The following is a 23,622-nucleotide window of genomic DNA, read 5'->3' as shown; positions in this document are numbered from 1 at the left end:
TCTGAATCCACCCCCAACCCGGAGCCGAGAATGTTACATCTGGGGTGGTACTTCTAGGCTAGAAGACTACATTCCTGGGTTTCCTTCATTCTCTCTCTCCTTCCACCCTCAACTCAACAGCTGGACTTACCTGACTGAACCGTCTTGCCGCAGGTCCTGCGGGGAACTGCAGGCCCCGAACTAGCAAGCAGGCTTCACGGAAACACCGCACCAGGCCACGGCGGCCCCTCTCGCCGCCTCAGCTCACAGCACTGCCTCGGTGGCCTCTGAGTGTGTGATCCCAGCTGCAAGGGCCACAGAACTCTACAGGGGGCCTCAGCATGAGGGCATCAGCACTGCCCAGAATGTTAGGTCTGCAGAAGTCACAGGCTCACTGCACAAAACAAGAGCTCTACGTGTGAAGACACCGTTTGATTGGAGAGCCGGCCGCCACGCCAGACTCAGAGGCATGCAGGCCACTGCCCAGGTCTCGGAGAGCTGTCCAGCTGCGGACAGAGCAGCTTCACTTTGACTCGATTTACACGGTTATGCTATATGCAGAGATAGATTTTTCCATTTAATCAAAAGAGAAAACTCAAAAACTCACTGAAACTTTGAAATGTGTCCACATACTACTATGAGTGCTGATGACGTAATAAAAAGCTAATCCCTTTGTTAAAATTTCCCTTCATCTTCAATATTTTATTATCATATGAACAAAATACTTTTAGTGACAACAGCATAAATTTTAAAAGAGTTCACATGCAGCAATAAATCGACCAGCTTTCCAGTTACCAAATATATATATATATATATATACTATACCCATCCACAACGCATAATTACAAATGAGAACTGAGAAACAGATGCTCTGATCACTGTATGATGCAGGAGAAAGGGGAAATGGTTGTTCTAACTAACTTCAAAGAGAAAGTGCATCTAACTTAAAAACTTCCACCTGCATGTTATGCTGAACCGGCTGTTTCTCATGCTCTTCCGCTCCATCATATCAGCAAGAAGGAAGGGCAGAGATAATATTTAGACCTTAGCAAATGAGAACGTCTTTAAGATGTTTTTATCAAAAATGAGTTCTTTTTCAATAATGAAGTGCCGGGCTCACCCACAGTTCACCTGGAAGTGAGCAGACAGGTGTCCTCGGCACCCCGGCTGAGAAGGGGGAGAGCCAGGGTCCCTCAGGGAAGAGCAGCGAGGCAGAGCCAGTAAAAGGCAGGGCCCCGTGGCGTTACCTAAAGCTCTGGTGCCCTTCCAGTACGACAGTCAATCACAGAAACCACATATGACCAGTCAGGACAGTCCTGAGGTCTCAGAGAATCTGAGCGCCAACTGCCTGTGAAGCGGAGACGGAGAAGGACAGCCACCAAAGACGCCTCAGAAACGGATGCCCTGTCTGCTAAAAGGGGGTGCGCCTTCTCCAAAGGAAAGCAAGTGGATAAGAGGGATACGCTGAGAAGCAGAGCGGCCTTCAGACCACCAACAGGTCATTCCACAGAATGGAAATCTAGCAAAGGATTGACACGGTAAAGGGAGACAAAACATCTGGCCCGCGGAGAAGAAACACACTCACCAGGCCCAGCAAACCCGAGACGCCAGGGGAAGCCGCAAAGGGTCCGAGGCCCACGTCCACACCGCCCTCACACCCGCAGCCGGTCTAGGAATCAGCCGCACAAACTGGGTGGACCAAACTGATCTCGACGGAACGACTGTCCCCAACTGGGAGGCCCCCTACTCCGACATCGCTGGCTACACGTAGCATCCAGCAGAGAAGGCAGCCTCGCGGGGGACGGCCAGAGGTTGACGAGTTGGAGTTCTGACCAGTAGGCGCTGGTTTCTCATGGCCCGGCCTTGGGCGGTGCTAACATCTCAGCAAGGACCAAACAAGCACCAGGAGGCCCGGGGAGGGTACACAGACTCTCTGACAGGACAGCCGTCCCGCAGGGTGCACAGTCACCTGTCCTCTGTGAGCGCAGAGGGAGAGCTCCGCAGGGGGGTGGAAGGGCCCTCCGGGCCTTGGCGTTACGCTCACAACTGATGACGCAGTGACCCTAAGACCGAGAAATGGACGGGGAATGTCTAAAAAATAACCTATGTAAACACTCACTGTTTCTATCAGAGCACCGCAGCAAAATGAAATATAAATATCTTATTTCTCATCTATTAAAATAGATGATCAGATTGGTTAGATCCAACTTTACAAAAATTACTTCAGAAAGGTTATGAGTTTCCTGAAAATTCCTCAGGAAAAAAATTTTAATCTTGGACTTTTATAAGCAACTACCAAGACATCATGAATATAAAGAACCTCTCACAAAAAGTCAGTACTGTATAATGAAACTGTATAAAAGTTGGTAATTAAGCATAATTGAAGGCTGCAGTGAACATATAGGCCTTTGTTCTTTTTAATTCTGGCACTGACTGGGAATTAAAGATAAGAGCTTAAGGCATATTTTAGTCAGCGTCCAGATGTATAAGTCCCAGTGTTCTAAAAGTAATTTAAGCTAAATAAAAGGAGAGAATAGCCAAAACTATTCTGGGTGCCTGCCAGGGGAAACACCTATATTCAGAACATTTCACATAGCCTGACTGATCATACTCATGTCATTTAACAGTGACTTAAAAAAAAACCAAAACTGTTGAAACAGCAGATACTCTTATATCTAAGACCTGAATGAACTACAAGACTAAATGGTAGCAAAATAAATAAACAAAAAAATAAATCCCTCAACATTAATTTCTCACATTAAACAACAACACATGACTGCATGCAACTGGAATGTTCTTACTAGACAAGTACCTTCACTACCGCCAGGAATTCAATTTATCTTATTTCTGATAGAAATGAAAGAGAATAAAGTAGATGTCATTTTAATAAAGATTATCAGACGAAACCGCACCTCTCTGATCTAATAACTCAGTGAACGGGCTCTAGAGAACACAGTCGCCACAGCGCAGTGCTGCTGCAGTCCTCTGGGTTTCTTTTTTGGGAGACGGACGTGATGGGACAGAAAAACACACACATACCCTTCACCCGCCGAAGTTCCATGGGAATATGATGGAAATCGAGATTAGCTGGTGCTGGGCTGAGAAAGAAACGGCCTCGGGAGAACCGGCCTCAGACCCAGAGCAGAACTGAAGGCGTGACGGGGCTGCAGAGGCCCTGGAGGGCGCTGCAGGGCGCCGGGGAAGGGGAAGAAGAGAAATGCAGAGGAAGGAAGAAACAGGCTATGAAACTGGAAAACGTCTGCTAAAACACGGTTAAAGGCTTCCTGGCAGGTTAGCTCGGGACTGCGGGGTGAGGGGAAGGAGCGGGCACGGGCGTGGAGGGACACGAGACGGGGAAGGCCAGTAGGGCAGTCCCTGCCCCTGCGTCCCCCTTACTGGAGGCAGTGCCAGAGTCCCGGCCTTGCCCCCATACCAGGCAGGAGGCGCCGCATGGACTCGGGTCCACCTCAGCCAGCCTCCGGGAGCACCCTGACCTCTCCCACAGGTCTGAACGAACCCAGACGCCAGGCACAGCTGGGCACAAGCTCTTCACTGGACACCACCATCCCCCTCCTCCTAGGCCTGGTCCCTGGAAGGACAGGCAAGCGCTAGCCTCTGACCACCTGCTCCCTGAGGGAGCACAAGCACTCGACAGTTCTCTTAAAATGCAGCCGTCAAATCGCCCTTTTCTGGCCAGCCTGACACTCAGGAGTAACGGCCCTCAAGTAGTTTTATTAGAGCACAACACCTCGTAAAATTCTCCTGTTCCCCTAGGCCACGGTTCTCTCTCTATCCTCACCCTCAGCTCATCCACCCAAACCTGGAGGCCCCGAGAAAAGAGGTGGCATCATGTGGAACACTGCACATCACCTCAGCTTTGGACCCAGCAGGTGTGTTTCAAATGTTAACTGAGAAGTGCATGGAATGAATGAAGGAAGGAGATGCCTTTCCCAGCTACCCCGCAGTCCTGTTAAGTGAGATTCAAGTTCCCTTCCAAAAACTTGCTTCTGTATCACTGCACAGCTTTTATAAATAGCTGTATAACAAGCAATATTTCTAACGAATCAGTATCATATAATATCATGTTTATTTCAATGTCCCAGAAAAAAATACACAAATAAAGGTTCAATAAAAGCCTGGGATAAATTTAGAGCCTGGATCTTAGGAAGTGCCAAAAACAAACTTCTTTTTGCCACAGCAGGTGCAGAACTAACACCAACCCCTCCACTGGAAGGGGAGCGCTTCCTCCAAAGGAGGAAACTCGGTGTCTGATCAGCACAAGCGCACGCGCCCCGGGCAGCAGCCGCTGGCCCCGGAGCGGGAGGAGTGACCGCGAGCCCCCGGAGCTGTCGGCTCAGCCCGCCTCAGGAGCGAGCCTTCCTCAAAAGGAAAGGCAATCGCAGCGAGCACGGCTGAAGGCACAGACGCGGACACGCAGCCCTCAGCAGCTGAGGAGAGCCGGCCGGCCGCCCAGCACCAGGGCCTGGCTCCGGCACCGAAGGCCGTGGCCTGACACCACCCACAGACGCCCCACGCGGCCCGAGTGGCGTGAGCTTTGATTTATGTGAGGCTGTTAAAAATAGATTCTCACATAAAACGGGAATTTCCCAGGAGGGAGTTAAAGATGGAGCTAGAAACACCAGCAGGAATAAAACGCTTCCCACGAAGAGCGCCCGGCTGGCAGGCGCGGGCTCGCGATCCTGCCCTGACTTTCCCAGCAGCGAGCGGAAAGCGGGAGACTCTTTAGACAAGGGACTCTTTGCACTGAAGACCAAAAGGAAGAGTTCTTTCCAAAAGGCAGAGCTTTCCTTGGAGTCCAGTCGGAGGTCAGGCCCCTCAATCTTGCAAGGAAGATGGGGCGTGCACCCCGAGAACCGGGGCACAAACACAGGCGTGGCCAGGTCACTTCTCGGGGCTTCAGTCATGATCATGACAGCTAAGTGCAGAGTCAGTCCCCCGGGGTGAAAGGGAGAAAAGGAAATCAGCTCAGGAAGGAAAGTGGCTCCCCAGCGTGGGCAGCGCCGTGGGACAAGGAAGGAGTGGGCGCGTGTCCGGTCACAGTGGATGGTCTGGCCGCCACCCGGAATCGCCGCTTACGCTGCGCTGGACAAAGAGCCGGAGAGCGGAAGCTGAAGAACCTGGGCGGCCCGGCCGTGGAGGGAGGTGAGCCACAGGGAGGGTTTGTAACTAGGTCCGAGGCCTCCCCAAAAGGCCAGCGGCCTCCTCCAGAGAGGAGGAGCAGACACCCCAGCATCCCACCCTGCTGACAGCACCTGGCGACTCTCACCTGGCAGGAGTGTGCACGGCCACTCAGCAACACCACGTCTGTCACAGGAACAGAGCACGCGGGCCCTCCCCTGAATCCAGACACACTCCCAGGTGCTGGCAAGAGAACTTTGGTGGGAAATATACATTTATCCCCGTTAGAACCTTAACAAGCTGCCAGTTTAAGAGTGTAAAAGATAGAAGGGAGATTTTCTAAAAATAATAACCCTGGCTGTGAGTGAACTAATGGAATCCTGTCCAGCCTTCCAGGAAGGAATCGCCTAGCAGGGCTGGCTGTCTCTCCGACTCTACTTCTCCACCAAAACAAAATGAACAAACAAAAAACCAATGCCATTAAAATAAGCCATTGGAGATCCAAAGAAATGACATGTTTTTCCTCCATTCTGGCTCAAAAGACTTATTTCTTGTGTAAATATTTTTAAGGCAGACAAGCTCTTCATTTTTTCCTAAAAAAATTTCATTTTTTCCTAAATTGGGGCCTCCTTTTTTTTTTTTTTTTTTTTACACTGCGAACCATGAGAGCAAGAGCAGAAACGAGCGGGGAAGACCAACCAGCAAGCCAAGGGGAGGCGAGCAGGGTGAGGCAGGCTGGGAGGCGCCGCAGGGGGCGCGAGGAGCCCAAACCACAGGAGAGAGGCCTGGCGCCCCGCGAGAACAGGTACCCGTTTCAGGGATAAAGCAGGAAACAGTGTTGACTGCACAGGAACGCACATGGAATACATGGTGAGGAAACCAGCTTTCACGAAACAAAACAGATACAGTAAGAACTTGTTAGCGAGAGTCAAGGTATTTCTCTAAAAAGGGCAATAACAGAAATTAATCCCAGAGTATGAACAGAATCTCTTCTGATAGGAAAAAATTGAGTCTATTTAAATATAGAAGTTCAGAGTTTATTATAAAATGTACTATTCCCTCACGCAAAAGTAACCTAAGTCTCTAACCCACCCAAGCCACTGTCAGCAGAAGTTGTAATGCTAACAGCCCGCACACGTATACGTGCTTTCTCCAGGAACGTCGGGATTTTGGATGGCAAATTTTCAGGTTCCAAGAAAAAGGATGAGGCTCACATCTAAATTGAAAAGTGAGAAACGATGAAGCTTTCATATAAAAGCATATATAGAACTTGTGACATATTAAACTAAAATTGTTTGCACAATGAGAAGAAAGGAGACTGGGCAGAATGAACTGCCCAAGGCCTCTGCAGGCCCTGGACCTTCCGGCCAGTCAAGGAACAGGCTGCCAGGATGGCTGTCCCGGCCACACAGGTGGTGTCTGCTGCGTACTGGACTGTAGGGGGGGACATACTCATCAGTGAAATCGCAGCTGCTGGTAAAAGGATGCTAGCTAATCCCAAATTTCCAATGTCTAAGGAAACGGAACACCCCCACAAATCCCAGGGATCAGTAATGGGAAGGAGGCCTGGGAGACCCTCCCCCAGCAGAACAAACCCACCCACCCTGGTGGGTTGCGATCCCGCCCTCAGGGCCTAAACATTCCACAGCTGGGCTGACCCTAAAGCACTGAGACCTAGAACCTTCACAGACGCCTCCCAAGAAGTGCTTCACTGAAAAACAGCTAAGGTCCTGGTCTCGATATTCACAAACAACATGCAAAGACATCTATTTCTTTTCATTATGACATTATTTAAATCAGAGACTCCATTTCATGCATCCAATCTGAAATCCTTTCCGGGTAAAAGAGGCCTGGAGATCACGTCCACCTTCCTGAGCGTGCTGGCGGAGAGATGTCCTCGTGGTGGGGGGGACAGCACAAAGCAACGGATCCGATCAGAAATCCGAGAGCTGCTTCTTCCCCTCCTCCTCTTTACACAGTCATTCAAAGCCCAGCTGATTTCCAAGCGCTGAGCTACGAACGCCATCTCTTTCTATTGTGGTATGCACCTGGCTTTCACATAAGATATACTTATTATGGCTGTTTCAATTGTGATAATTGTGGATAAGCTCGTCTTCCAGATTACTATTAGCAAATTCAAAGAGTCATAAAGATCGTTGGGCTTACTATGCTGAAAAGAGAAGTACTTATTTAAGATAAGGAATACTTTAGAATGAACTTGCAAATTAATTGAAGTTTATTATTTTGGAATGTGAATTGAACGTGGCTATATTTAGCTGTTTATATTTAAGTGCACCAGACTGCAGAAATACAGAAACGTACTGCCTCAAATAAGAGACGCAAATTTTAGAGGCAAATTTAGAGACAAAAAAGTATGTTCTTACACAATCTATCATTTCAGATGTTCATGAAGACAAAAAACATATTTGAAATTATTTAGTCTTCTGCTAACGACAGTCATGCTGACAAAATTTATTGATTCATCAAAGAACAGTATAAGCATATGAATCTATTTGTCATAAATTATCATTTTTGCATATACCAGTCAAAGCACAAGGCCTAAATACTTGCAAACAAAATGCATTATTAATTTAATTGTCACAGCCTATTTAGCTAACTTCTATTACTATTTGCTATAATATGCAATGCGTAAGAGGAGAGAATCAAATTCAAAATGTAAAGAAATAAACTGATTATACTGTCCTGAAGAAATTAAAATATAGCAAGCTTGCAAAATTACAGCCAAGGCAGGAATGTTTTAAATAGGTAAGAAAAAAATGTGCAAGTTAAAATTTCGAGACCGCTTGTGCCCGAGTAACAACAGTTCACATGCTGATGGAGAGAGTCTCCGTTTCCTAAAACCCGGAAAAGGCTTCAAGTCCCTTCCCAGTGAATGGAAGCGGGTGGGGTGGCCCCGAGGACCCCCTGGCATCTATCACGCTAGATCTGCTATGCAATTCTTAGTCCACTCCTACCACGCAGGTCTTGCTGCTCTTGAGGTCCTGGCTTCCCAACTCAGGGCCTCTGGACATGAGAAAACCGCGCTACAATAAACATGTCATAAGCAAGAAAAACGAACGCTGAAACCCCAGCATTTTAATGGGGCAAACAATTAGATCAAAGATGTTTAACTTAAATGAACTCTGCCATCTGGAATTCTTGAAAGTTAACCTAAAGATGGGTGAACTTTTGCATTTGAGATTTGTTTTCAAAGTGATCTGGGGACCAAAGGCTGCCGATGTCAGAGGAACAGTTCGGCGCGTCTCAGAGAGGAGAAAGACACGCCTCTGTCTCTCTCCTGCCTCGCTGTCACCTCTCCATTCCTCTAAGAGAGGAACGTGGAAAAAGAAAACAGGGCACAGCTGGAATTTTCATACTCATATCACAGCATAAAGGAGGTACCTGAGATTTTTAAGGTGTTTGGTAGGTAAATACATGTATAAGGTGGTAAGTTTTTCACTTATATGAAAAAAGCAAATGAAACTTTTGAGTTAAAATGTATTCTAGTCATAGATATAACAAGGAAGTATTTTCTTCTACAAATTACCTGACTTAGGTGGTCTGCACTCAAATTTATTAGATGAATAATACAACCTACGTACCTGTATGGAAAAAATCTCATCGTGAGACAATATAATTAGTCTGAGGAAAAGCACTAGAATTAGATTAAGAAAAGCAACAATCAGTCATGAGATAGTAAATTATTATATATTTCTGAATCTCAGTCCTTAGAGCTATAAAATGGGACTCATGATGCATTGCTAGTAAGGGATGTCAGATAATTAAAATAACGCGTGTGAAATCAATGAGAACTCAGAATTAGGGATATATTTTGTTTCTACTTTTTTAAACATTTATGAAACAACTTTGACAATTCCAAATTAGGCTTTAAATTATATAAAATTTTTTCAGTTTCATATGTGATGCATTTTACATATTTCAACATGTATATCTTGGTTCAAGTTCACGGTGGGATTCAAAGGGTGAGATTCCAAAAGGCATAAAGCAGGCAGACACACGCCCAGTATGTGACACGGCGCCGTGTTCACGACGCCACGCTGCAGCAAAGAACACGCTGCTGGAGAAGTCACATGACATTCCTTGCACACACAGAAAATACTGGCAAGAGCATTTCAAATGTTTTTAAAAGGCCATTAAACATCTACCAACCAAAGTGGCAGAAAGGGCCCTAGGCCTGGGAGTGGCAGTACGTTTGTTGTCGACATTTTAAGACAGTACAAAGACAAGCTGCCCGGCGCCTCTGCAGAACGTGGGTCCCCTCCACGGAGGACGGGGGAGGAGAGAGGGGACTGGCTCCGCCTGAGGGGAGGCTGGTGAGCTGGCAGCAGCTCTGGGAGATGGCTCGCTCTAAAGGTGGAAGCACTTTCCAAGCATCCTCGCTCACCTGGTAGCTGCAGGGCTTGCTGAGTTCACCTACCACAATTAAGTCTGCCCGATGATGCTAATTATGCTACAGGCGCAGGAGAAAAGAAAACCTGGCAGTTGATGACATAATAATTGTAGTGTTATTTTTCATGACATAGCAAGTGCAGTATTATTTGAGGGATGACACAAGATGTATTTCTTTATTAATATCAGCAATATGTAGTTCAATGGTAAGAATTTTAAAATGTTATTTTAAAACCTCAAAAATAAAAATACAGGAAAAAACAGACACGCAGTCTTGCATATTTGCCTTGGCTTCTCCTAATCATTCACAGAGGTCAGTCCCCTCTTTCTTAACACTCCTGGTTTCACAATTCAAAGTTCCCCTGATTCTTTTGAATATTTGTAGGTCAGATTTTTAAATTAAAACAGGACATTAAATTTTTATGGGAGGGTGGCAAAACATGTGACAGCATTGTCTAAGTACCACAATTACAAAACATGGTGAACTGACTCGATCAACAGTCAAGAAGTCACCCTGCTAACCAAAACTTAAAATGAAAATCAACTGTATTTGTAAAACGCGCCAAAAACAACAACAAAAAAACAAAACAGTGGGTGGCAATTACCTTTCTTTTGGGGTGCCCACTCCATGTTTGCCTAGTAGATGAGTATTTAGGTGCTTCTTCATTACAAAAGCAACCCTAAAAAGAGAGAGAGAAGTAATTATACAACTAAAACGTGACTTTCTGCTAGCAACATGTACAAAAGTATTAGCGACCTGGCGAGGTACAGGGTTGAACGGGAAATGCGCACACGCTGACACAAGCCCGCTGCGAATTGGGCCGGCGGCGGCGCCGACACCCCAGAGCAGAAACTGCACCCCAACAGACCCGACCGGCTCTCGCGGCTGTGCCAACAGTGACCCCAACGGCCATGTCCGTTCTTCAGTCCTTGCCATCACTGTCCGTCGGTAAGAAAGACAAAGCAACATCTCAATGTAATATTCTCTGCCCCCTGGTTGATCCCACACTTCAATCATGAAATGATTTGAGAAAATGTCATTTTATTAAATATTCAAGGAACTATAAAGGAGAAAATGAATAGCTTTCACCAAGCTTCCTTAGAAACATGATAATAATTTGAAAACAGGTTTTTTAAAATGATATGTTTATTGTGTCTGTAGCACACACAAAAAAGTACTTAAGTGCCTAGAAGATATCAATAACTAAAACAAACAAAAAGTATTGCCTGACATGCTATCTTATTTCATACACAAATCAGATTACTTAATTCAATTTTGTTGACATAAATAAGAAATGGACAAGACTTGGCAGCCAGTGCATGGAGCACCGTTCTTTACTGAGTACACAGCACAGCATCAACTTAATTATGCCATGTGACTGTTTAAAACAATTTAGATCTCATTCAGAAGCATCAGACCAAAATGGCTCTCTTGATAAGCAAAACAACAACAAAAAAAAAAATTGCTGTTGTAACTTTCGGTGTAAAAGGGCTTGCAAACATTTTTGTTAATTATGTATTACAGCTGTCCTTCATAAAGTTAATTACTAATAGCTGAAAGGCAATAGAATTTATTTGCATATGTACATGAAAGGCATGACATATGCAAAAATATGATTTTAATTAGCATTCTATGATATGAAGGGCTACAAATCAAATTGGCATGTTATAAGATTCTTAACATTAAACAATGAATTCATCTGGACATGTTTGCACAGACAAGCAAGGAAAGACTGCAGTGCTCTGTGGCCTTATGGAAGAGGCCTATGACAAAAGCCACGAATGAAACGATTTCTAAAACGGTGAATGATTCTTTTCATATCTGGTCTATTTTGGCTACGTTCATATAATATTAAAGAATCTTAATTTTGAGGCTAAAATAATATATTTGCATTTTTAAAATGACTGGCTTCATTAATCAAATAATGCATTTACATATCCTGAAAGTAACATAGTCTTCTTAATTATTAAGCAATAACAATGGACAATACATGCTTTGTGACAATCAATTACTGATCACACCATTGATCACTAAAATGAAAAAATCACTACATATGAAGAATCAAACTGTGATGATATTGAATGCTTAGTAAAATTAACAGTATAAGATTGAATTTGTTTCTGCTTGATTTGAAAAAGATAAATGACATTTTTTGTTTCCTTAAAAAAGAATACAGTAATAACAACAGTCTACTTAAGTCATACTCCCCTACTGTCCTCTATTTTCCTATAATTAAAAAAACATAAAGCTAATAGCAAAGAGCAAAGGTTAAGAACCCAAAGTTGCAAAGCGCAGCTTATTTACATGACCAAGTATAATTTAAGAGATCTGAGCTTTAGAAACCACAGTGCAATTTTTAATAGAAAAAAATTTTATTAATTAAAATGTTTGTTTTAAGGATTGAAATAAAAGTATTACATTGCACAGGGGAACAAACTAAAGTAAATCAAGAGGGAAAGCTTTAACCTAAAATAATATTCTTACATTATCTGCTGAGTGCATATAATACCAAATATTTACAGGGAAAACAATTTTCATTACAGAAAAAAGTAATTTTTTGTATTTACATACATTTTTTATAAAAAAAATTTTAAAGTACGGCTGAAGTTTTGTCACATGCAAAATATTCATCGAAAATCTGACTTAATGTATAAATTCTTTACAGTTGGTCTAACTAAAGTATGAATAATATAAGAAGTCTCAGCATCATTCATCCTGAGTAAAGAGTCTAAGCCAAGCATGGCGGACAAAATGAACTCATCAGCCTACATGGACATACCCTGGCCAGCGTCTGTGCTTCCTGAAGGCTGCCTGTTTCACTGCCATCAGCAGAGTATTGATTTAAAATGTTTAACATAAATTGTTTGGGAAGATTTATAATTTAGATACCATGAGAAAGAAAACAAACATAGCCCCACTCTGAAAAGCTGTCCCACTGAAATGCCTCCCCTGAGGAAACGCGCCTTCCCTGAGGGCGAAGGGCGGTGGCCCAGGTGGGCTCTGCAGGTGCGAAGGAAATGCAGACAGCCAGCAGCAGGCCTGCATGGAGCTTTCATTCTAGAACTTATCGCTTCTCGAGCACAGCACTGGGTCTGCCAGGACCCCATGGGGACTCCACGGGCCAGGCCCACACCAGCTCGGCCACCTACTTTGAAAGGAGCGACCCCATGCAACTCAGTCACCTGTACCTGCTCAGGTGAAAAACAAAAGACCTGCCTGAGGAAATGTAAAGCCTAGGAGAGACCCGGGCAAGAAGGAGATAAAGTAAAGACGGCAGCTCAGGAACAGGACAGCTGGAGCACAGAGATCTGAACTGTCAGCAGGGAGCCTGAGCTCTGAGCAGGAGGGCGGAGGTGCGGGGCTGACCAGCCACTGAGTAAAGGGCATTCCCAGAGACCGGGCTGTGTGGGCAGCTGCTAGCACCGTGGCAAGCCACACAAGGCAGGAGAGGGGCTTGGAAGAAGGTGAGAGGTCAGGCTGGGGAGACCCCTGAACGCCTGGCTTGGGAGCCCAGTGAGGAGAAACGCATGCCGGGGTCCCATCTAGCAGGTTCTGACTGCGCTGCTGGCTGAGACGGAGGGAGGAGCAGGGAAGATACGCCAGTGGCTTGGTCTGAAGTCTGGCAGTAAAGAAGAAATCTGGTCGGATTTTAGATGTATTTTTGTAATTGGAGCCAAAGAACTTTCCAGCTGGATGGGCTGTGGACTTCAGAAGAGGGGAGTGAAAGAACACATCAAAGTTCTTGCTCTGGGAAAACCCGAGATGGCTCGAGGGAGGATATCAGCTTGGAACATGTTCAGTGAAAAAGCACAGGGACCATCCCAGACACCTACCAGGAAGCTGACGCCACAGGTGCGAGCTCAAGGGCAGGCCGCACGCTGGACGTCGGTGCCGCAGGCCAGCCCTGCCAAGCACTGCCCTCCCAGGAAGGCCTTGAAACAGCCGAGAAAGCAGCTGTATTCAAGGGGCTCATCCCTGGAAACTGCGACTGTGAATAGCGCCACTTACGCCTGTTAAGCAGCAGCACAGAAATAGCATTTTCATCCTGCAGATTTCTACTTTTCAGTATAAATATTTCATATTTTAACTCAAATTTTAAAATATTCCCTCTGCTTTATGTGGATATAATAAAGGCTCTTCAGTCCCTTAGGTTTTTTAACACTAATTATTTCAACTTGAAAGTCACAAAAGATTATCTCACTGATCTGTTAAAATAAATAAAACAAAACCATAAACACAGATGTGAGGAGTCGCAGAAAGACAGAGCCTCCCCACCCCAGCCTCCCTACTGCCCTCCTGCCCTCCTGCGCAGCTGGGCCAGGAGCTGCCACAGGCCGGGCCTCCTGGTGAGGGGTTGGGGCAGAGCTGCAGCGGCGGCAGCAGCACACGCGCTGAATTTCTAAGACGTTTAGCTTCTATTTTCCTCGTCTCTCTAACAATGTAAGACGCCCCTCAAAGACAGAGTGACAGGATGTAATGCCAACTCCTTGAAGATGCCGGGCGGTGGGGTCAATGAGAGAGCACACAGGAAGCTCTCGGTCCCCAGAAGCTGCTCTGGAGGCAGTGACAGCCAAGCTCGCAGTCCACAGGAGCCCTGGGGGTCACTCTCCACCGTTACGCCAATTTCCGAAATACGGCCTGAACAGGCTCTGAAACAAAAGTCCAAAGCCACGTCGCAAGCAAAGACTGACCGGCCTCAGCGCTCGCACAGCACCTGGTCACGTCAGGGCGTCATGGGCCAAGAAGAGGTGCAAAAAGCTTCTCTGACATATCAGTCTGAAGAGGACCGCGTGTCACATGCGATGCGGGTTCCACGTGCATGCATGTGCTCCGACACGCACAAACACATGCACGAGCAGAGTCCAAGAGCACTGGAGCTCGGTCGACAGCAAATTCAGCTCTAGGTTATTTAGTCTTCATTTTCCTTAAGCACAACTTTAAAAAGCAAAGAATTGCAGGATGCTTCCCATGACACTCAATCTGTGTCTACTGGAGGGCGCCTCCCCTGCAGAGGAGAGTGCAGGCCTCACCTGCCCACCCCGAGTGACAGTGACCTGGGGTCAGGGAGGGTAAGCGACCTCGACTTTCTCAAGAAAATGTAGCAAAGAAGCTGAAAATGCAAAAGCAGATCAAGCCGGGCAACCTTTACCCAGGGCCCCCTGCCAGCCCCCCTCCTGGCCCATGGCGACTGCAGCCCGCGGGAGACAGGAGAGGCGCCACCGCGGCCGTGCCGCGTCACTCGCACAATCACACGACAGATGCAATAAACACGAGTCTTTTCAAACTAGCGAGTGAAAAACCAAGCAGTCCACATTTATTTTTAATCACTCAAATTAGTAAACTATTCATAGCATTTAACAAGAAAGTCTTCATCATCTGATGTAGATACACACTAAAAATTAATGGCTTATGAATCAGGTCAGAAAAATATAAGACCAGCACAATCAGTTAACAAGAGTAAATACGCTTAGAAATAAACACAAAGACGCCGCTCAGTATCACAACAACATCCAATGGTGACAAACTGCACCGGTTCATTATAAATAAAATCAAGAGGAAAGAATATTTCCCATTCAAGGTGTTAGAAAAATCAGTTCACATTATGATTATTGCTAAAATGTACAATTTGCTGGACGACACTATATCAAACAACACCTTACACAGACGCCAAGGCGCGCCACCCCGGCATAGTGCACGAGATGCGGCTTGCCTTGTCTCACCATGACGCCATGAAAGGGCCCGATCCATCTACCTCATGACCGATCACTGAGCACATTACCCTGAGTGAACACAGAAGAACCTGGAGTTCAAACGTATTCAAATATGACAAAAAATTTGATCTTGCAGGGCCTCCTTAGGGTCCCTATAAAAATGCTACTATTACTATTGACAGAACCGTAATTATACCCAAATCCTCAACTATACATTGCAGACTTCCAAAGAGTCACCACATTCTTGCTAACACTGAAGGAACCCCACAGTAAGTGTTTTGTTTTGTTCTGTTCTCTGTGGGGAGGGAAGCTGCCTCGCACTGTTCCGAGGGCTTTATACACACCAAGTCTCGGCCCTGACCCGGGGGAGACCCCTGAGATGCACCTATGGGTGAGGTGCCAGGAACGCACAGCCAGGAAGTGGTGGGCAGGGGCTGGCCCTGGCTTTCTGGTCCTCAGATGCTCCATTCTGGAGCTCAGATACTGTGTCCCTGATGCCTGAACCGCCTGTCTCTCTCCAGCTCATCAATTACAGTTCACATGTTGGGCCTTATTTCAGGCATTGTCTCATTTGTTTTTGCACGTTAGAAGCCATTCACCAAAAGAAGGAAATCAATGATGGAAATATTTATTTTTGAGTTCAAGAAACACTACAAGTAATAATATAGCCCCCCCCCCAAAAAAAAGGCGGTAAACCAGAGTATGGGAAAGATTAAAAAGGGGGGAGTAAATGTGTAATGTAGACCCTGCAGCTGACAGTAATGGGGCCCTGGCTCGGCTCACTGAATAACTATGGCACGTGAGATGCAATGAGATTACTGACCCTAAACTGTGAAGAAAGCAACGAGTTCAGTAAACTCCCATGTTTCTGATAAACTGTAGACAAGGATCGCCAAAACCAACGCAATGACGCTGCATTGGGAAGTCGAACCAGACGCCGAGAGCATTCAGAGGGTCGCGGCCAGCAGGGACGGCGTGTGAGAGAAAGCTGACCAGACCCACACGCGCCAGGCCTCCCCCAATCCACACGGAGCCTGCGGTCCGGGCGACCATGACCAGGCCACAGGCCGTGACACTTTGCACTGCTAAAATCCGCCACCTGGTGAGAGACGACTTAGGCACCATCGGACTAAGCGTTCACACTACATCTGTCAGTAACTGCAATTTTCAAACAGAAAGTTGGGGTGCATGGCATTAAACACAACACATGGCTGGGGAGGCACGTGACACCTGGCACAGAAACCGTGGAAGGGGCGTGCACAGCACAAGGGGCAGCTGGCCTCAATAAACGCTGCTGCTCGCCAATCAGGGTCTCTTCCTGCCCTGGCCCGTGACCCTGGTGCTGTCTTCGTCGACTTCAGGGGGCCTGTGTCGAGGAATAAAACACCAACCGACACAATCACCGATCAAGGAGAATCCACTTTCACATGAGAACCTATGTTCAGTCTTCTTCCAAAAATTTTATGTAAACTGACAATTCAGTAACACACTCAGTGGACAGCAACATGGAAGCGGAGACAGTCCCTGGCCCAAACTGTGGCTAAGAGGAAACTGGGGGTGGCTGAGCTCTCAGCAGCAAGCACCAGGGGGCTCGATGCGGGGCGGAAGGGCAAGGCAGGGCTGGGCGGGCAGAGCACTGGGAGGGCAGGACACTGGGTGGGCAGGGCTGAGCAGGCAGGGCACTGGGTGGGCAGGGCACTAAGCAGGCAGGGCAGGGCCCAGGGCAGGCTAGGAGGTGCACGCAGGATCTTCCATTCAGGAAGGCACGTCCTTTGCGAATCCCCGCTGATAAGTGGCTGAGACTAGCAAAGAAGCGCAGACATAGTGACAAGGGCAAAAGGCCTTTTTAGTTTATTGCTCTTAAAGTATAATTTGGCAAGTAAGAATATTCATATTGCCATTTATGTCGAAATGAATTGAAACTGGCAATACACATTTAATACGGTGTTATAAACAAGAGCCCAAAACCAAGGCTTCACAATGATAAAATGTGCCATTTTGGGGCACATTTGGCATCAACTCCATCATGAGATCTGTGCAGATAAGGGGTGATCAGTATTTTGCATATCAAGGTTTACATATCGGTAAGATAAGTATCTTTTGTGTAATACTATTATACAAAATATTAGAACACAATAGAATGCACTAAATAATAAAATTTTAGAGAAAAGAATTTAATCTTTATTTAATGATTCAGCAGCCATATCAAAAAAATGCAGTGCTTCAGGGAGATAATCATCACCATCAATTACTACTGCATTGGAGAGATGCAGAAGTGTCAATTAATAAGAGTTCTGGCTGAATTACTTTCCTATAACAATTTGTAATAAGACAAACTAAGTGAACCAATTGGAATAAGAAACATTCGGAATTCTTTAAAACAGTAAAAAAGTGAGGAATATTTTCTGTGCCTTTTATAATCCCCTTAGCATCAAAAATAAAATGTGCTAACAATGTTACCTTTATAACTCATTATTCAAATTACAAATAGCAGAGAGGGGAAGTGAATTAGAGGGGCGAGGCAATGAGTATCCCCTGATGACTGAAGCAAAGCTTGCATGCCTTCCTCTGGGAACAAGAGAGCCGGCGGTCAGCTGGAGATGGAACTGTGTATCGCGCCAGAAAGCAGCAGAACATTCCCTCTGTCTCTGGAGAGTACATGAGAAGTCACAACGACACACGCAGGCACAAAGCGTGCACAGGGCAGTATGCGAAGCTCTGGCAGATACCGTGGCCAGGCATCCCACCACCCCAGGTGCCCCTGGCTAGGGAGAGCCACCAGGAACTCTGGTGTGACACAGGGGCACAGAAGTGGAGCAAGGGCTCACACACACCCTCACGGATCAACTGGATCAGCAGATTGTCAGAAGCAGCCAGGAAAACTCTGCAACCGTCCTCCAAAATTCAGAGGCTGACCATCAGCTTCTCTGATTCCTGAACCAACTACGGAAGCTACAGAGACCGAGGAACAAGCTTGTGCAGACACCCATCCCATCAACCACCCTCGCCACGAACAGGAGAACATTCCAGGGGTCCACACACAGGTCTCCCTGGATTCCACCTCAAGCCTGAAGGCCCAGCTCACTCTTGGCCTCCCATTTTACATCCTTTCTCATGCCTCAACCAGCTGCCCTGGGAAGCCAAACTAACATGAAATGCAACACAAAGCCTCAAGGCCAGCGGAGACCCCATGGCTGTAGGAGACTAGACGCCTTTAGTCACACCCCCACACACACACGTGCATTGTTGTGGTTCCAAATGTCTAAGTGATTGAGAATTTACAAGATGAAGTGACAGCGTTTAGTCCTCCCCATCTGAAACCACCAGCCGTCAACAACACATGTGCAGGCGAAATAACAATCTTTAAGACAGAAGGCATCTGAACGGGCAAAGAAAGTGCTGTCAGAGAGACACACGTCAGACAGTAGAACAAAAGGGGGACAGGGCTGCAGATGAGCAGATCAGGGGCTGAGACAAAGGAGACTGCGTGGAGACCAGGCAGGTGGAGTACATGGGACACGGTAACAGACAGGGGGGCCTTATCCCAAGAGAGGGAATGGGGGGTCCAGCGTGCAGGGGGCGGTAATTCCTGATCAGGCTGCATCTGGGGAGAATTCACCCAGTGTGGGGGGTGAGAGCAAACGGGGAAGGTAGAGACCTATGTTGTCAGTGCTCGCTCAGGGCCCGCCTAGTGACCTGGGAACTCACCAGCATGCTTTGTCTTGAGAGTGATCAGACACAGAGGAGCCCTGTTCCAACTCTGCGCAAAAACAATGCGCAAAACAGCGAACTTTTTCAAGTGGACTAACAACATCCCAGAACAAAGCACAAGAATATTTAGAGAAACACAAAATAGTTGTGACAAAGCAAAATTCACAATGTTTAGAATAAAATGAGAAATTAACAGTTTTTCATGGAGTAGGGAAAAGACCCATAAAAGGGGAAATTAATTAACTAAAACCAACCCAGGACCAGCAAAATTAAAATGAGCAGGCAAGGATATTACACATACTGCAGATACACGCCTAATAGTAAACAGACAACTAGAGAGATGGAAGCCACAAAGACTTCTTCATACACGTTGTCGATGTTTTGGCTGTTTCAGATGGGGAGGGCTAAGCCCTGTCACTTCATCGACACATAAAAACTCAACGCCAACTATCTGCAACTAAAAACTACAACGAGAGAGTAAATTCAATAGATGAGATTAATGACAGGTTAGAGAACAGTGAACCTGAAGAAACTGGAGTAGACAGTGCAAAACAGCAATAAACACTACAGACAGAAAAGAAGATTCTTAAATACGAAAACAGAATTACATGCCGAGTTCAGGCTGTGTCACTGGGACGGCTGAAACGGAAGGTTGGGGGCGGGAACTAGAGCAACACTGGTCAGAATTTTTAGAACTTAAGAAAAGTTATAAATCCACAGCTCCAAAAAGTTCAACAAGCTACAAATGAAGCATATAAACCAGTAACCAAGAAAAAAAATCTTAAACATAGCCAGAGAAAAAGAGACACATGCACAGAGAATAAAGAGAAGAAAGCCAGCACCCTGAAAGACACCATGCAGGTAAATAACAAAAACCAAAAGAAATGCTAATTATCTTCACCTTACACCGGGCACATTTCACAAAAACTCTCAAAATGGATGCTAGGCCTCCAGGTAAAACCCAAAGCTATAATTCTCCTAAGAGGAATGCAAGAGAAAAGTTTGTGACCTTGAATTAGGCGAAGATCCTTGGATGTTACAGTGAAAGCAGGATCCATAAGAAACACACATAAATTTGATTATTTCAAAATTTAAAACAACTCCTCTAAAAGAAATCAAGGCTGAGGTACGATATTTGCATATCACATATCTGATAAAGGATTTGTAGCTACAAAACAGAGACAAATACCGAACTCAAAAATTAGTAAAAAGAACTTTATAAGGAGAAAATGATTTTACCACATTCTTCCCAATAAGCAACGCGAGTCACTGCTGACATGACTGTGTACAAGGCAGACCCAAGAGGACCCCAAAAGCTGCTGGGCCCGAGAGAACCCCCGCAAGCTGCTGGGCCCGAGGGAACCCCCTCAAGCTGCTGGGCCCAAGAGAACCCTGCAAGCTGCTGGGCCCGAGAGAACCCCACTAGCTGCTGGGCCCGAGGGAACCCCGCAAGCTGCTGGACCCGAGAGAACCCCAAGAAGCTACTGGGCCCGAGAGAATCCCCGCAAGCTGCTGGGCCCAAGGGAACCCCGCAAGCTGCTGGACCCGAGAGAACCCCAAGAAGCTGCTGGGCCCGAGGGAACCCCGCAAGCCACTGGGCCCGAGGGAACCCCGCAAGCCGCTGGGCCCGAGGGAACCCCGCAAGCCGCAGGAGCCGGGGCGCCGTAGCCGGGGCCCCCATGAAGCAGCCCACCGCTCCTCAGCTGCGAGCTCCGCGCACCCTGCCCGGCCACCAGGGGCGCCGCGCCCGGGACGAGCAGCCGGGGCAGCAGGCCGTGGGGAGCGGACCCCACTAGGGCAGGAGCAGGGAAGGGGAGGCCGGGACTCCGGTTGGCGCCTGAGGCCCAGAGAGGAGAGGGCGGGCCCGGGGAAGAGCAATCCCCAAAGGAGGAAAACACAAGGGAAATTGGGCTGCTCGTGAGGAGGGAGGTCTGGGGCCCAGGAAATGAGAGAACAGGCGGAGCAGGAGCCGGCGCGGGCTGCGGGGCTGCGGGCTGCAGGGCTGCAGGGCTGCGGGGCTGCAGGACTGCGGGGCTGGCAGGGCTGGCACCGGCCTTGTGGACACAGACAGGACTTGGACAAGGACGCAGGGCCTTGAGACGGGACTCGATGCGCGCTTTGATTTTAGCAAAGCAGCAGCTGTAAAGGGGAAATGCTTTCGTGGCCCATTTGTAAACACAATAAAAATCAAGACGTCTATGCACTGAAAAGAAAACTGCAGCGACGGGTCTGCCTTCACGAACACGATCATTCATGCGACAGACCTGGGCCTCCCAGCAAAAAATCCCACCTCGGGGCCGGGAACGCAAAGGGACCAGCCTCCAGCTCAGAGACTCGAGACTCGGGAAAAGCCAGCCCCTGACACGCAGACGATGCAGATGATTCAAAAAACCTCAAACTTGTGCATGAACACAGACACACACAAGCAACACCATCAGGCAAATTTTAAAAATCTTTTCCATCAAGTAAATGAGTAATAGACACGCTACAAAATAACCAGAATAGAATCTTCACAGGTTAAACTACATGGTGTCTCCCTCCTCTCAATAAGCACGAACAGCTGGTGACATATTGACGTTTTTGCTAGGGCCAATGACTTTTGGCCTCTGTTTTGCTTTGGGAAAATGAAAAAGGCAGATGACAGAGTGTCCTATGCATTTAGTTTTTTATAGTTTGCAACACAATGCTTTGTTTCTTCAATTTCTTACTCTCACGCTAATTTAATTTCCTTTCCCAACAAAATTAAAGGAAAAACAGCAGTTCCTGTTATTTGGAGTTTTACTCCCCAAATAAGATATTAAGTCATGCCTATTGTCATACTTTCAACCATGATGATACACTAAAATGTTCCCAGACACACTGAGTAACTTAAAAAACACAATACCTGACTTTCAGAATGAATTATTTAGTGAAGAATTGGGAAGTCTGTGACACAACACCTGGAAGGATGAAGCAGTGAGGATTTCAGACCCCTCTGCTTCATCTTTTCCTGTTTCTTTCTCTGCATGCTTCCGCCAACGAGGACAGGGCAGAATCCAGCAGGAAAGTACCTGATTGTACAATCGTTTATGAAGAAAACCACCTCCAATGCTAAGTAATAATCGCAACACTTGGACAAATATGGCACCATCATGTTAAGAAATAGAGGCCCTATTCACCATGAGGGGATAAAGTAGTGCTTTCTGGCAAAAGATGAGGCGGGGGGAGTTCCAAAAGGCAGAGAGGGTCGGGTAGAGCGAGGTGAGTCCAGGGCAGCCCAGGGCGAGGAGCAGAAGACGACCCGGCCTGCGGGGCCCGACATTCTCACGGCTCAGTGTAATATTTTCCAAAGTAAAATGACTGAGATGGAAGCTATTTTGCATGGTACAGTGGCGATGGCTAACAAATGAGAGTTTTGTGGGCTGCATGTTAGTCCCCTGCCTCATCTGCCACCCCTAATGACAGCGGCCACCTGCTGTTTTATTGTCACAGCTGGAGCTGGTTCACACTCCTTGGTGCCGAGCTCTGCCCATGAGCACCAAGCGCTCTCTTCGCCTCATTACTTTGATGAACTTTTTATGGTCAGCACCCATGAAGACCTCATCTAGGACGACGCGACGCGGGCTGGCTTCGGGGATTCTTCCAGCCACACGAGGTGATGATGCACAGGCCACCGGGGCCGCGCCTGTCGGCTGGGGCAGAGCCACGGTGCTGTACGCACGACACGACAGGGCCCACAACAGGTAAAACGCGCGGAATTCTCAGGCTGGCTAATGGACTTTCCTCCTCGCTGCAGTGTAAGAATCCTCAGCTCCCGCCATAATGAAGCTGTTAATGGCACATGTTATTACAGGAAGCCTAATGTACTGTCTATGATTACTGCCATAAAATTAAAATTCTTTTCATTTTCGATAGATTGGAAAACAGAAACTTTCCTTTAGCTTTATAAAGTAGGAGATAAAACTGAATCAAAACCAAAATCCCATTTGTATCAATAAACTATTCTAACCGCAAACTTTGTAAGTTGATTACTATGGTTTTCGATTAAAAAAATACAGCAATGAAACACCAACTAATCTGTGCTGAGTGTGCTGTGTGTAACCTGGCGGGTAGAAGGCAGTTCAAGGAACCATGTCTTGAAGAGCAAGAGACTGAACAAATGAACAAGCCTTTCTGATCATCGCTGGCTGAGCACACAGATGTCACCATGGAGCCACTGCTTCTTTGTGGAGGGAAATTCTGAGATAACGCTGAAATGTTAACACTGAAAAAAACTGGCCAACTCTTAAAATTCACTGTGTGGAAATTCGTGAACATAATTTTTATTACTTACAAATTTTTATTATTTATAATACTGACTCGTGCCTGAGATGTGAGTGTATTCTAGCAAAAGAAACTCTTTACTGCATTAAAATATTTCAACATAGTCCCATATACTTGAACTAATACTGTTTAAATACTAAAATGTAACAAAGTAACATTTTCATTTTCTAATGCTGAAAGCTGCTTTAAGTCTAAAGCCCACAACACTGAAGCATTTACTCAGTTAGCTGCAACTGGCGAATTTTAGGAAAATTCTGCAATGCAAGCACTAAACATCAGTCAGATTTATTTTACATTTCCACCTACAAAGTGTACACAGAGATATGAAGTGACCCCTTTGATCTATGTTGCACTCATCTCTCCGCCCCA

The 23,622-nt window shown here is 46.5% G+C and overlaps 1 protein-coding gene across 1 annotated transcript in view; it reads right to left on the bottom strand.

Annotated features, from left to right (window-relative positions):
• Window positions 1-23,622, bottom strand: part of ZNF407 (zinc finger protein 407) — a gene marked incomplete at both ends in the record, with an annotated part of 296,867 nt that overhangs the window by 180,277 nt on the left and 92,968 nt on the right. Inside the window, one exon of the mRNA XM_084252721.1 lies at window positions 10,134-10,208. Within this exon, the coding sequence (XP_084108847.1) occupies window positions 10,134-10,208 (75 nt within the window). The remainder of the gene's footprint in view (window positions 1-10,133; window positions 10,209-23,622) is intronic.

This window comes from Talpa europaea (genome assembly GCF_964194135.1).
Source record: "Talpa europaea genome assembly, chromosome: 13".
NCBI classification, from domain to species: domain Eukaryota; kingdom Metazoa; phylum Chordata; class Mammalia; order Eulipotyphla; family Talpidae; genus Talpa; species Talpa europaea.
The sequence above is the reverse complement of the archived record's forward strand: the minus strand, read 5'-3'. Positions and strand labels throughout refer to the sequence as shown.